Below are 16,275 nucleotides of genomic sequence, written 5' to 3' on the forward strand. Positions count from 1 at the left end.
ATGTAATCTTCAAAATTAGCATTGCGTTCACGGCTTTTGTGAAAGATGACAGCAAATTGAAATTTCCCACAGGTTTCCAGGAATAAGATGGATCATAGTCAAGAGGTGAATCCAGGTATTTGACACTTTTTTTTTTGTTTCAGAAACATAATGTCATAGAGTCTAATTTGCAGAATACTTAACCTGACTTAGGCTGCATTGTTTGCTTCCCATTTCCATGCTTACCCTTCCAAAGAAAAATAAGATTTCTCTGTAGTTCTCTACAACTACAAAATGTGAAAGAGTGTTATAGTTTGGCATAGTTCAAAAAGAACCATATTTTTTATATGTTTAGCTTATGTAGTTTCTGAGGAGGTTGCTAGAGTGTTTTCAAACTTGATTTGAGATTTTCGAGTAATGTACACTGTACAATTTTTTTTTCTAAGTTAAATTTTACAAAAAACGTATGCCTTTCTATTTTAAAGTGCCTCTATTATGGATTTTTGAAAAAGATCTTTCATTCAGTGTGGAACACATCTCTAAATGGATGAAAACATCCTGGAAAGTTTTAAATCTGAAAGTGCACCGCGTGTAAAGTTATTGCCTCTCAAAAGAAAGGGTGACTCTGAGTCATTAAACAATTTTATGTTGATGTCAGCATAAAATATTAACACACTTGTTGGTCTAAATGAAAGTGCAGATTCATTCTTTGCCATTAGGTGCTGCTTTTGGATCTGTAAAAATAGGTTTCCATGGTAACGTTGTACATAAAGCAGTGCTGCTCTCACAAACGCTGCTTTAGCATTACAGGCGTGATGGGATGAAAACTAATAGAGTCCAATAGAACCAATCATCACAGATTTGCATCACGCAAAGGAGGGGTTTGGATAAACAAGTCGTTGAGCGAATCATTTCTTGAGCAGGTAACCTTTTGACCTTGCATGCATGTCAACCTGTTGTTGGGGGCTACCAAAATCAACATTTCATTACCCATAATAGGGGCACTTTAAGATGTTACTTATTTTTACATTGTAATTATATCTGATTGAAAATGACTTCTAAACCATAAAAAGCATGGAGAACAAAAATGGCGATCCTTGCTTCTAAAGCACCACTAAAATGTTACTTCAGACCTAAAAACACATTCAGTTTTCACAGATTTTTTTTTTGCTAGATACATAATTACTGCTACACAAACAACTGCACAACATTCAAAATATTGATGTTGGTCACTAAGACACAAAGACTTAGTTCAGGTGCGTACATGCAGGGCAGGCACACTCATTAGTGAACTATTCATTCAGAGCAAGTTTGTGTCTTCTGTTTGCCTTGGCGTATGATTCAAGAAGTGCAGCTTGGCAATGGCACCATGACGTTCACTGTCAACAGTCATGCCAGGTCTACAATAGAGAAATCCTTTTTAATAGATCAGCTGTCCATTGAGATGATACACTGTGTCTGCAGCAACAACAGGATACTTTGTTTAAAAACATCTATTCAAACTTGCGTTTAAAAGGAAAGAAAAACAGTGCATTTCTGTGCATATAATGTAAGCTTTGTTGTTGATAACGTCTCATGTTTTTATTTATTGGCAACATTGTTTGCCAGCAGTGAGAGAATCTTGGCAGAGCAATGCAATGCTTTGTTTAAGCGCAAAGAAATTCAATTAAATTAAAGCAATTGTTCGGAAAATAAAAGACATTACCTTATAATGACAATATAAACACGAGATTCTTTTTTTCAAGATACATTTTTGTTAGAAACAGGTGTACCGATATAAACAAAATATGCTGTCACATTTTTGACTTTACACTGATCGGAAATCTGTATTTGACACAGCACTGGGACACCGACTAAAGATATAGAAAGAGCAAAAAAGAGTTCCTCCAAAATTCAGTGTTTTTGTTTGTTTGTTTTTTTTTGGAAATGTTCAGGATGCTTGTCTCTCTGTGCTTTTTATGAGTGCTCCCCACATATTCTCTCATATAGATCTCTATATTGTCTGAATGGTAATCATCTGTCATGCAGTTTTTATGATTTCTATACTGGTCTGAGCAGATGATTTTGTCAGTGGGGTCACACAAGGTCATCACAAGTGAATATCTGAAAACTTTGCCGTGTTTACCTTTGAGACCGGCACAAATAGGAATTGTTGTGAGAGTGAGTCCGTCCAAGAGAGTGTGGGCGGATGTATGTGTGTGTATGTGTGTACAGGGATATGAGAGTATGAGGAGTTTTGGCAAAACAAGCATGGGTGGCAAAGGGAGAGTGAGGGACACAGATGGACTGCGTTTGCAAAATGTGGGAAAAAGTTATTCAAAAAAAAAAAAAAAGGATTAACACGTCTTTAGTCTCACAGCACAACTGCGTAGCCATGCTGTAGAAATTCATGGAGATTAAACAGCAGCAATATTTTTATATTCTTGGGTAGTTGGTAATCATTTTTGTCTTATTTCTAAATTATTATACATGCATTTTCATTACAGAATTCAGATATATTATACCATTATATAGGTTATATAGGTTATACCATTGGACCAAATGGAGCAGGTGACTAAAAAAAGGGGATCATGTCAGCTAAATATATATGCTATATATACATCCATATACATTTATGAATGATTATGTTATAACTAAATATATATATATATATATATATATATATATATATATAATAAATACTACTGTATACAGTAAAAACACTAGCATTATGAAAAATTATTGCAGTTTAAAACAACTGTTTTGTATTTTTATATACTTATAATTTTTTATTTATTCTTGTGATGGCAAAGTTGAATTTTTTGTGACTTTTTGATTGTATAAATGGTCGTTCAGAAATTTTCCTGAACCTAAAATTTGTTACTTGATAAATAACATGTATATGAATCTAACTAAATTGTATAATTTATCATTTACTTTTAAACAATTTTTTAATTGGCAAAAATATTCCCCTAAATCAGATTTAATCATTTCACAATCCTGTGTAATTTATCTCTCAACTTGCTTACAAATATCCAAGTTGACAAATCAACCCAAAACAAATATTTTGTCAAATAGCTGCCGCCCCCTCCAAAAATAATGTAATCTGAGTGAAGAGTGATGGAGACTCACTCAAAAGCAAAACAACAGGAAGGAAGGAATAAAGAAAATCAATCAAGAAAAAATAGGTCAGGAGGAAGGATAGATAGAGGAATGGTCTCAAAGGACTGCCTCTGCTCCAGAATGCACAGGAGGCTATTGACGGATGTCTGTTGGCTTGAACCCGCTGTGAAGAGGCAACATGTGGAGATGGTTTGAAATGGTCAACCTGAAAGAGAGACTCAGGGTTTATTTTTGCCACCTGTACTGGCGATGTTGAATGGCCTGCATGCTCTCGCAAAAGTCGCTGTGCTCTTGTGGTGCTGTGCCATTGTGACATTTCATGAGGGAAGTTCATTGAGTCCTTGAGTACACGTTTTTCATGCACTGTGGGGAAAAAAGAAAAGAAGAAGAAAAAGCCCCCAGAACCTTTAATGAAATGTGAATTATAATATTTCATACTGCAAAATGCTGTTGATTTGTCAAGGGTATATATATATATATATATATATATATATATATATATATATATATATATATATATATATATATTGCAGCATAAATCAATCATGCTGTTACTGTTAAAAGATTTTAAATATAAAGATTAGTGTTGTCAAATGATTAATTGTGATTAATCACACCAAATAAAAAAGTTTTTGATGTTGTTTTTGATGTAAGTACATAGTAGTTAAGGCCACCTAATGTAAAGTAGAACCTTTTAATACAGTTTTAATATGCATTGTAATACAGTTGCTGCAAATAATGCACAAAAGCAGATAATTTATTTATAGTAATAAGAAGAAAATTATTGTGCCTAATTAATGAAAATTAAACAAGTACATTGGTAAAAGCCTTGCTTTAATAATAATATTGCACTCCAATTTTGCTGATTTTTCATGTTGTAAAACTTTGTCAATGCTCTAAGAACCAGTTTCCGTGGTAACTGTGATTGTACCTACAATTATGCTCCTAGCCAACCTTAGGTGATATCAAATTTTATTATAGGCAAACACATTATGAATAGGATACATTTGTGATTGCTTATTATTCTTTAATGATAGTAAATTATCATGAAGTTTTCAGATTAAATAACATCTCAGTTACTTGTGTAACCCTAGTTCCTTGAAGGAGGAAAGGGAAATGTTACGTCATTGACTGACCTCATAGGGTGCCACCTGGGAACCCAGTCACTTCTAATCGTAAGAGAAAAGGCCAATGAAAATTGGCAAGTGGAATTTGCATGCCAAGCCACTCCCCCTTATATACAGGTATATAAGAAGGTGGGGTGCAACCACTCATTTAGGTTTATGCTAAGATTCGTAACCCGGCAATTCAACACATTTCCAGATTGTGGCAAGACGGACATAACATCCCTCTTTCAGGAAATGAAGGTTACAAAAGTAATTGAGACATTCCCTTTCAGTCAGTTACTCTGCATTACATCATTGACTGACTTTATGGGGTCCCTATGGAACAAACTACTCAGACTAGTTTAAATGGGCAAGGCATGGAGGAGCCAGTGTTCACAACAGAAACAATGGAAAAAAGGCACACGGATCACTGGGGAATGGCTCTGCAAGCTGCACCTCCTGCAATTACCTGATATTACCCAATACATGGGAGGACATGGGTTCTACATGAAGATTGTAGAATTTTGTGAAGATATTGGGTATCGCCAGCCCATAGCTCTGTGTATATGTCTGCTAAAGAGGCGCCTTGCGGCAGCACTCAAGAGGGGACACTCAGAGTGTAATGATCCCTCACTCCTAAAGGGCACGGCTTACCTTGGGACAAGTACACCAAGGTGATGGCATTCACCACCCAATGAGCCAACCTCTGTTTGGAGACAGCATTCCTCGTGGGCAGAGCTGCTCAGAGTTCCTGAAACTCCAGGAGCGTTCCAAATATAGGTCCTCCGGGGGTAGTGCTTGCAAGTTCACCACATGATCTCAAAAGGTTGTGGTGGGAACCTTGGGCACATAACCAGGTCGGGGTCTCAAGGTAAAGTGAGAGTCAGGCGAACCAAATTCAAGGCACAAATTGTTGACCGAGAATGCATGTGGGTCCCCTGTCCTCTTAATGGAAGTGAGTGTGAACAGGAGTGTAGTTTTGAAGGACAAATATACTTCAGCTCAACAGAGCTGCAGCTCAAAAGGTCCCCCCAGTCCTGAAAGGATGATGTAAAGGTCCCAAGAAGAAATGATGTGTGGTCTAGGAGGATTCAACCTTATTGTACCCCTAAAGAACCTGACGATCAGGTGATGCCTTCCCAAGGACAGCCCGTCCACTGCATCATGTTGACATGATGAGCTGCAATAGCAGCGAAGTAGAGGGGGACAGGCCCCCTTCCAACTTATCCTGTAGGAAGGAGAGAACAACACTGACTGATAATCTCTGGGGGTCCTCTTGATGAGTGAAACACTAATCAACAAACAGACCTCACTTCAGAGCATAGGCCTGCCTTGTAGAGGGGGCTCTAGCCTGAATAATGACCTGGGAAGGCCAGAGAGGTCTACCGTGTTCTGTCCAGAAGCAGGTTCTATAGATCTGGGAATGGATGCCAAATTGTTGGAAGGAATGTCCTTCTTTCTTAGTGGAATCTTCCAAGGAGGGGCTGTCGAGAAGAGCATGAGGTCCGTGAACCAGGCTCTGGTGGGCCAATACAGGACAAGCAGCAGAACCTGCTCCTCGTTCTCCCTGATCTTGCACAGGGTCTGTGTAAGGAGGCTCACTGGAGGGGGAAAGTATACATGAGAAGACGCTGGGGCCAATTGTGTGCCAGTACATCCATGCCGAGGGGAGCCTTGGACAGGGAGTAAAACAAGGAGTGGTGTAACTGTGGCTGCCGTATGCTCCAGGGTCCATACTGACCAAATCTATCTCCAAAAAGGAGATGCTCTGCACAGGGGAGAGCTTACTCTTTTCCAATTTGATGTGCTGTAGCACCAGATCCCTGTGCTCACACAACAAGTGAGCTAATATAAGCCAGTCATCAAGATAGTTGAAGATCCAGATGTCCTTATCTCAAAGTGGTAAAGGACTAGTTTATCCCGGCCCTTTTGTTGCCATGTCCCGTCTGCTAGTTTGGTAAAAACTCTGAGAGACAGGGACAACCCGAAGGGGAGGACTTTGTGTATAAGGCCAGGAGAAGTGGAAAATTCCTCTTTTATTGAAGGGGTGGGTACCCCTGACTTGTGGGTCAGCTGTGGCAGTAATGAATCAAACCCCCAGCACTCCCTCCGAGGTTCAGGGCACAGGTGCTGATGTCCACCAAAGATCATCTCTGGGCAGCCCATCTCAGGGTGTGATCTTGTGATCTTCCAAGAAGACTTAGCGGAGGCCTGAGGAGCAGGCTGCACCCCTCTCCTGCGGCTGGCTCAATGCCAGTGTTGAGGGGTTGCCACTTTAGGGGTTCCCTTGGGGGGCATCCTTGGTGATGGCCAAACAAAGACCTGGCACCCAGCGCTTTGGAATCACGCCAGGGCAGAATGTGTTTGATGGCCTCCGTCTGCTTCTGTACTGCCAAGAACTGCTGAGCAAATTCTTTGATAGTGTTGTCGAAAAGCTGGTCTGGGAGTTGGGTGCGTCAACAAAGCGTACTTTGTCAGCATCACTCACCAGGTTCAGCCAGAGATGGTGCTCCTGGACCGCCATGGTGGACATCACCTGACCGAGGGACTTCACTGTTCTTTCGTCACTCGTAGAGCAAAATCAGTTGCAGTTCTTGCATTAATCTCAGGTCAAAACTACCCTTGTGCAGCTCTTTGAGTGTGTTGGCTTTGTGGATCTGCAGGATAGCCATGGCGTGCAGGGCGGAGGCGACCTAGCCTGCAGCACTGTAAGCCTTGGCAACAAGAGCTGACATCTTACAGGCTTTGAACGGGAGCCGTGGACGATTCCTCCAGCGGCCGGCGTTTTGCGGGCATAAATGCACCCCAATGCCCCTCCTTTGATGCAGTGATAGACCTCTTGTCCTCCTCTGGAGCCACTGGGTCCACTGTGGGATGGAGCGGCTTCACCTCTCGGGAGCTCCATGGGGCAACGCTGGGAGGGATCAGAAGTCTGTGGGGACTGGCCTGGCGGAGCAGTTCGGAGTGTAGTCATATTGGGCAGGGAAACTACTGCACCCAAAAGCACACAGTAGGAAAGACATCTTGAGACATATTCTTAATAAGTGGGAAGCTGTAGGAAATTGTTCTTTTAGCCGGCTTGCTCAGGGGAAGGACTACGGGACCCAATGTGGAAAGGCTGATAATCAATGTTTTCTTCTTTTCTTTTTTGTAGCTCTAGAAGCGATCAGCTACAAAAGCAGAAATCTAATTGAGTGGTTGCACGCCACCATCTTATATACCCGTATGTAGTGACTTGCCAATCAAATTTAATTTTCAAATTCTCATGGGTCTTTTCTTCTTAAACTCAGAGGTCATTGGGTTTCCAGGCAGGACCCCATAACGTCAGTCAATGATGTAACATTCAGTGACTGAAAGGGAACATTATTGTCATAAATAAGATAGGACATGGCAAAAATTAAAAGTAATTTTTTTCATTGTTTTTTATACAGATCTTATAAATGTACAATACCAGAGGTACAGTATATACGTACATATAAGACGTTGCTGGTGAGTGCTTTTGATTTTGCCAATCTTTGAGGGGGCTTTTGTATGAGATTTTGCATGAGCTGCAGGGCAATTCTATGAAGTTTAATTACATGTTTTGCTCCCTGTGGAACAGAGAAGATTAGAATGAAATTAAAATGTGGTGGCACTCCAGTGCTATGAAGCAGAGCTGTGGTCTTCAGAGACCCTGAATCGTCCATATATCCCTATTACATAGGGAGAATTCAGTGGGTGGCTCCCCATTCACTAAAAGACTTTAGGTGATTATTTTTAGTCAGTCATTAAGTATTCATAAATGCTTTTTGTATCATATTGCATAATAGGCCTGTAAGGTTTCTGAAGGCTTTCGTTGACATTGGAGCTCATCCTCAACACCAGCACAGTCTGTTTCAAACATATTATTAATGCATTACATAAGTTTTAATAATAAAATTGAGAAACAATAAAACCTACATTTGAATACATTAATAACCAATTTGTTTTTAAACTGCTGTGTTTTTATATTAACTGTGTGTATTTATATTAACTGTAAGAGATGGCTGTGCTGACAGCCTATTATTTTAGGTAAGCAAGATCAGATCATCTTTGGTGGCGTTCAAAGCTAGGAGATGCAGTCAAGGTCTTCGACTTGACTTGACTTTGTGCTATTCTAAGGAATGGTGAGCTCACTAATTAAAGTCTAATGCTGCTTCTTTACAAGGATGCAGCAGCCAGGTCATTCCCATGTGGCTAAAATGTAACCGTTATTGAAATGTTCATGTCTAAAAATACTTATGGCATGAGGTATGCAATTACTCCAGGATTGTTCTTGGATTAACCATGGCATGTGTAAAGATGGAACAGATGCTTTATGTTAACTATTTCAAAAGGCTATTATTAACATTCCAGTGCTGATGGTTGGCATTCCAGGGTACTGACTGTTGGTTTTCTATTTTGTTGTGAAGTTTTGCTCCTCTGTTGAATTGAAAATGGCAGCTCTGAGAAGAAAGCATGATTTTGTTTGTCAGTTAGTAATATATATATATATATATATATATATATATATATATATATATATATATATATATATATATATATATATATATATATATATAGTCTTCCTGCTATCTTCACTTTATGTCCGTATCCTGTAGATCTCATTTGTTTTGATCTGCTGCCTGTCAGCACTACATGTTTCAATACTTAGGTCAAGGTCCTCCATGCTCTTCTTCCATGCAACATAAAGATTTCAGATGGATCTATGAATATACTCCAAATATCCCCAGTTTTAAAGTAGATGCATGTTGCTAAATACATTTACAGTTTTTTTTTTCTTCACAACATGACTTAATGTCATGAAACCATTAACAATTTATATTTCTCTTCCCTATTAGCCCAATTAACCAGATGTATTACAATGGACTAATTACATGTTGAATGTTCATGTAGAAACAAATCTTGCATGTGATCTGTCACATTATTGCCCAATATGGAACTTTTTTTATCTCTGAGGTATTGGAGAGGGTTGTTGCTCAGCAACTGCACCTATTCCAACGGAACGATAAAGGTGGCTTCCTCCAGACAGGATTTATACCTAATCATAGTACTGACACAGCACTAGTTATAGTCGATGACTCATTATTGTCCTGACGGATCTCTTTGCCTCTAGATCTCAGTGCAATGTTCAAAACGTTGTCCTAACACTGTCTGGAAATTGATTCTCTATCTAAAATAATCTTAACAAAGTTTAGAAACTTTTTGAATGTTCAGGTCTTGGCATCCTTCCAGGTTCTGTTTTAGAGATGTATTACTGATTTACTTGTATGTGCTATCACTTTGTGACATGGAGTTTACATGAGTTGTATTAGATTTATTACTTTTGTTAATACAAAAATGAAATTATGCATTTTACATGATGCTAAGGTCTAAATTTGATAAGAGATTAATAAATTAATGTAGATTAGATAACAAATGTAAAAAGTATTATGGGATTAAAGCTCTCTGTTACATTTTTTTATACAATCTGTGGCACTAACAAAAAAGAAAACAAACAAAAAAGAAAACAAACAAACCTTTGGACAGAGAGAACAAAATTTGAGATTTATGAGATAAAAATCTTGAAATGGACTTTCTATAAAATTTTCACTGATTGCTCTTATCTAACAAAAAGTTAAGGTCATACAAAATGGCAAAAACAACAAAAAAAATACATCAGACCCATTTCTATTCAATTTCCTATTTAATTGAATTGATGACTTAATCTAGTCATTTGACAATATATACAATATGCGCATAGATTAACAAAACGTTCTGAACACTTACTCCTGTACCAATGAAGCAATGAAAAAGCAAGATCATTTACAATATAACTTACACATTGATTATCAATAATCCCTGCTTTTTACTAGCATGTTCACAAAGAGGTGTTCATGTAAGGAAAGAGAATCTTTTGTGACGTTTAGATAATAGCGGGGGATAATGGTGAAAAGTGAGAAGGAAAAGATCAAATGTATTGACCATCAAACCATCAGTCGTCTCTTAATGTAGAAACATGATACACAGTGAAACACACATCCCCTGCCTCAGAGTAAACACACGCTCCATTTGCACTCCTCCCTACTGGGCTTGATAAAAATGTGTAGCATTAAGGGAATTTCACTGCCACAGTTCCGTGCTTGATAATTATACTGTTGCACACTGCAGCTGACCTCTCTGTATATCTCTGGAATGAACAGGGTTTCACATCAGCATGGCCATAGAATCAGTTTAATCTGCTGTTATGTTCTCATTCTTGACTGTAATGAGACAATAAGCATATTAATGAGAATAAATTGATTTGGAATTTCCTCGTTTCTGAAGTACACATAACATATTCCACAGCTATTTGTGCTAGCAGTGTGCTCAAGATCGTTTTGACCTGGTGGATTTGCTCAGGGTCAAAAACACCATTGTTTCTTATTTGGCCTTGTAACCTTGTTAAAACTTTTCATGAATGTAATACTATCTTGTTATAACATTGTTTCAAACGATAAGGGTGACAATGTGGAGGCGATTTACCCTTAAAGCAATAATTCTGCATTTTTTGGGGGTAAACAGTTCATTAAGATGACAAGTTGTTTAGATTATAGAAATAAATGATCTTGTTATGCCAAACCAATATAATAAAAACGCTGATTTGATGTATATTGCTTTATGGATGTGCAGGTGAAGATGGAGGTAAACGTATATATATTTATTTTTGCCTGCAAATATGCAATAACAGCTTATGTTTCCATGTACTTTTATCAATACTGTAGCATACTTTTATAGGGTCTGGCAGCTTTTTAATGAGTATGTCAGATTAATTCTGACACTCTCTAAACCTGATGCTCTGGAGTCTAACCTTTCAAGAGCAAAATTAAAATCCGTCCCATTGCTCATTAGGTATGTTAATACATGCAAACGAATGGATGCCATGTGTTTGACCCTACCAAGGACATTCTCTGTCCGCATTTTCGAAAGGCTATCTGCTCATCTGCCTTTTCACAACAATTCTATTCTTGATATAAATGCAGTAGAAATTAGAATTCTTACTGAAATTACGCTAAATTCATGTCTGCAAAACGACATGCTCTAAGTGAGCTAACTGTCAATTATTTGTTTAATATCATCCTACCGTCTCGTAGAAGAATATTATAAGGAAGCATTTTTATACCTGAGAATAATAGGGATATCTTAGTCTCAGTGACACGCTCTGACATTTCATTATATCAGGTACGGCTTAAGAACTGAATAGTCTATATATTTATATGCATCTACACTGACTGGTGTGGTAACAATTTTCACTCAGAAATATAATTACAAAGAAACATAAGGTAAACCATTAAATGTAATGTTTACATTTACAAAATGCACTGAAATGGCATTTTTATACAATATATGGTAACACTTTATGTTAAGGTGTCCTTGTTACACAAGACATGTACTTGTACTGTTATAATAACAATAAATATGCAAGATTGCATGCAAGTAACTCTAAACCAAGCCCTTATCTTAATTACATGTAGTTAATTAATATTACTTAGTACTTAAATTACACTATAACAAGGACGCCTTAAAATAAACTTTTTACAGTGCTACTGAAATAGGGTATTTTAAAGAAGGTACAGTGAATAAATGAATGAAAGAAAGAATAAATTAATAAATAAATGTGTTATTTCTTTGTTCGCTTGCATAGATGCATTTATTGTTTATTATTTGTTTAAATTATTGTATCCTTCCAAAGGCCTTTTTAAAAATAATATAATATATTACATATCATTCATACAGTACATATTACTTTACTGTAAATTATTATGACTTTGCACTAAAAGAGATCTGGCTAATAGTGGGCATCTTAACCATTTTACAGAGGCTCATAATAAAATATGATATTTATAATGTTATGTATATAGATTTGGATGACACTGTTGTTCTTCCGCTGAAAATACTAATTAAAAAATAGCTAGGGCTAATATTTAATGATAATGCTAATTATGATTTCTGGTTTGGTGTTGATGAAGTGGTGCTTGAGCCTGCCTCTGAATATTGTGAATAAGTGACAGTCCGCGTGCTTTTTCAAGGGGGCGCTATTGCTCAGCTGATGATGCTGTAACTGAACGTGATGAAGCCCTGCAAAAAGTTTGAGCAGGTCTCGAAGAACCCAACCTCACACAAGCAGCATTTCATTTGCAAAAGTTTTCGACGTCAAGCAGCGACAATTGCAAAATTCGGCAGCCACTCCACACGTGTACTTTGCCGTCCTTACATTTTTATTTACACGCGGAAGAATGTGAAATATCAATATTCATATATCCGCGCTGTGTCTAAAGATTCCGCATCCCTCTGTCGCTCGGCACCGTGGAGCTCTCGTGCGCACGCGTCTGCACGCGCATTCAGGTGTTGACAGAGAAACCTAGTAAGAGTCGGCGAGGAGGGAGAGGGTGTGTGTGTGTGTGTATGAGAGAGGGAGGAAGCGAGAGAGAGAGAGAGAGAGTGTGTGTGAGAGAGAGAGAGACACGCGCTCTCTCCTAGTGCACTTTGCAGTAAGTTGCGGGCGGCTGTTGCTGGCGTGGCGGTAGCTGGTCGCGCAGGGAACTTTAACACGCTGGATCCCAAAGTCCGTCTCTCTCACCTGCGCAGTTCGGAGCTGCCATGGATTTCGCGGCCGGATTTACTATCCTAATCACACTGCCGATCTTTCTGCAGACGAACGGCCTTTATATCTCCAGTAGCATAGGTACGTGCGCCTGTCTTTACCTATTTACACTTCCATCCCATCGCAAGATGTCCTGCCCGGTACCACCCCAGTGCGCATCAGACCTGGATGTTTGCGCACCGTCCCCATCCCTGTGTGAGAGAAACTTGTGGCACGGGCTATTTCTGATTTTTTTGTGATTATTCTATGGAGCTTTAGGAAACATAAACAGCCGTGGCATTCTCGTGCGCTGTGTCATTACTGTTTGTTGTGAAGTGGTGTTTGTTTCACGTTCTGCTGAAATTAATTCTCAGCGCGGCTCTGGTGTAGTGGAAATGTTTTGGGTGTTTGTGTTTTTTTTTCCTTCCCCTCGCGTTTGAGATCTTTGACGGACGCTCTGGCGATATTGATCTGTCTGAGAGCGGAAGTATTGCAGGATATTGATTTCAAATAAAAAAAATGTCCATGCTCTGTTCTCCTCCTTTGAGAGCGTTTAAACAAAAAATGCGCGTTTTGCATAAAGTAACAAAAAAAAAAAAAAAAACAACAAAAAAATCCCCTGAACTTCTGATTTGGGAAAAGAAAGATTTCAAGGTTACTTGTTTGTGCCATAACTTTATGTTTGTTGGTGACTTTTAGTGGTCATTTGAAAATTAGAGCTTGTAATATGCAGGAGTAAGTGCTCTCTTCAGAGATGCACATGCAAAGCTCAGCATCACTTTAAACTGACATGTCGCCTGTGTCTCAAAACGTAGAGAGTTGTCTACCAAGACAACATTGTTAAGCATCACATGTTTTTTCTTTTAATTTTTGATGGTTATAGATAATTGAAGCATTTTGTGTGAATAATTGTTAGGCATCCTAAGTGTGGGCATCTTTGGTGAGTGGAGGATTTTTGAGCATCATAGGTGTGTGCAGCATTTTTGTGCAGCATCAGTTGCATATAGTATTATTGGTTATCATAGGTGTATGCAACATTTTTGATCATTTTAAGTAAGTGAAGCATTTTTAAGCACCATTTCTGAGCATCATAGGTGTGTGCAGAATTTTTATGCATCATGTGCATTAAGTATTATTGGGCATAATGGGTGTGTGCAACACAAGCATCATAAGGAAAGTAAGCTTTTGAGATTAATTTTTAGGTGTTAACGTGTGTGTAGAGCTTTACTGGCAGTCATAGATGAGTGCTGATTTTTGTTTGTGCATGAGGTGCATAAGGTATTGAGTATTACAGGTGCATGTGGCGTTTTTGGGTATCATGGGTGTGTGCAGAATTTTTATTGAACATAGGTGAGTGGAATAATTTGGGAATTAAGGATGCATGCAACATTTATAGGAATGGGCATCGCAGGCATGTTTGGATAAGTGCAAGCTGACTTTGAATGTGCCTGTGATGCCTAAAATGCTGCTTTTGTAGGCTGCTCACTAGGTTTTGCGACACTCATTTAGGATGAGTGATCTTCATCTGAGATCATTTAAGTCAATTACTTTTGTTTTTCCCCTCTGCTGTCGTGATTCTTCTTGATATATTTCAATATTGAAAATATGTCTATCATGCATCTGGCTGTCATTGAAAACAATAAGGCATATTATGAATTATACATTTTTATTTATCTTGGTATTTCATGACGGGAGGCAGACAGATGTACTATTACAGACAGTACAACATGCTTTTCATACAGTCTCACACAGTCTGTGCACAAACAGCCGTTGTTAAATTGGAAAATGATGGTGTCAAACAAGTGTTAATGTGTTTCTTCACCCGGACCCATCTGACCCATTGCTTCTCATGTGCATTTACTTGCTGCACGAAGAGGAATGTGCATTTTAAGTGGCAACATAAACACATCTAAATTTAATCATAAGAAACATTGTTTCTGCAAACCATCACATGAAAGTCGCCATGCAGCCTAGTGACATTCATTATAGATGCTGAGGCACTACAACCGATGTGTGCTGTCTTACTGACTATCTTTGTGTGTAACTCAATGCAGATTCCCTGCAGCACGTTCTGGGGGACTATGGACTGGTGAAGCCCGTTCTTACTGATGCAGAAGGCCGCTTCCTGTCCCATGCGGTATCGGTTGGTCCAGCAGATGGGCAGTTCCGTAGGCGCTGGAGAAGAGAGGCGGCATCGGCCGACCACGCCCACCATGAGTCCGGAGGAGGCACGCCAGAGCGACTCTACTACAACGTCACTGTCTTCGGCCGGGAATTTCACCTGCGTCTGCACCGCAACGCGCGCCTGGTGGCTCCCGGAGCCAAGATGGAGTGGCAGGAATCCGACGGCACGCACTCCGAGCCATTGAAAAGCGACTGCATGTATGTTGGTGACATTACGGACATACAGGGAGCCTCCGTAGCTATTAGTAACTGCGATGGCCTGGTAAGTGGTCACTTTGGCCTTAATGTTGTGTGGTGTCCAGTATGTCCACTAAGTTCCCACATAGCCTTCTAGAGTAATTGAAAACTAATATAAAGGATATGATTCAAAATTGCTATCACTGAAACAAGCTTTAATGAAAAAGAAGAGTTTAATCCTTCTTAAAATCCAACAGCTTGCAGATTGGGTGTTTTATTAGGGTTATCACGTACATATAGATTTCTTTGGCATAGGTGTTTTAGGGTGCTCTTAAGTCGTTTACTTTATGTATAGGATTACTAGATCTGACATTAACGTAGTAGTTCACTCAAGAATAAAAATTGTATAAATATATACTTTTTCAATCCAAGATGTAAATGAGTTCAACACAGGCAGAAAACCCTCTGCAGTGAATGGGTGCCGTCACGAATGAGAGTCCAAGCATTTGTAAACAACATCACAGTTATGCACAAATAATAAACACACTTTCAGTTTATAAATTAATGTTTTGTGAAGTGAAAAGCTGCATATTTGTAACAAACAAATCCACCTTTAAGGGCTTCATTTTCAACTTCCCATAACACTGCTTCCTCCAGTACAAAAGTCATCCTGTCTGAATCAGGAGAGAAATATTCACAGACCAAAACAGATCTGATCTAAACATGTGAATTTAACAAATGTTTGGACACTTGTTCTGGCATCCATTTATTGCAGGGGATCCATTGGTCAGCCATTTGTTTAATTCTAAAATCTCTCCAAATATATTCCTATAAAAAACATACTCATCAACATCTTGAATGGCCCCAGGGGTGAGGAAATGTTCAATTTTTTTTTTTTTGAGTGAACTATCCTTTAATGTCACTTTTTACTGTAAAATGTTGTCTTGTGCCCTGAGTACATACCGTAAACCATGGATCTGTCTCTTCAACAAAAAATTGAAATGTTCTTTTAGTTCATGCAGTAGTCATAGATTTTGTGAGTATCCAGGGATATTCCTAATACAAGCTGAAAGGCAAATAAATAGCTGAGCTGTAGAGTGTGCTTTG

The 16,275-nt window shown here is 38.7% G+C and overlaps 1 protein-coding gene across 1 annotated transcript in view; it reads left to right on the top strand.

Annotated features, from left to right (window-relative positions):
• Positions 1-12,644: 12,644 nt before the first annotated feature.
• Positions 12,645-16,275, top strand: part of LOC122357512 (A disintegrin and metalloproteinase with thrombospondin motifs 2) — a 50,798-nt gene continuing 47,167 nt past the window's right edge. The window contains exons 1-2 of the mRNA XM_043256919.1: positions 12,645-12,909; positions 14,862-15,253. Of these exons, the coding sequence (XP_043112854.1) occupies positions 12,825-12,909; positions 14,862-15,253 (477 nt within the window). The 5' untranslated portion in view covers positions 12,645-12,824. The remainder of the gene's footprint in view (positions 12,910-14,861; positions 15,254-16,275) is intronic.

This window comes from Puntigrus tetrazona, chromosome 14 (assembly GCF_018831695.1).
Source record: "Puntigrus tetrazona isolate hp1 chromosome 14, ASM1883169v1, whole genome shotgun sequence".
NCBI lineage: Eukaryota > Metazoa > Chordata > Actinopteri > Cypriniformes > Cyprinidae > Puntigrus > Puntigrus tetrazona.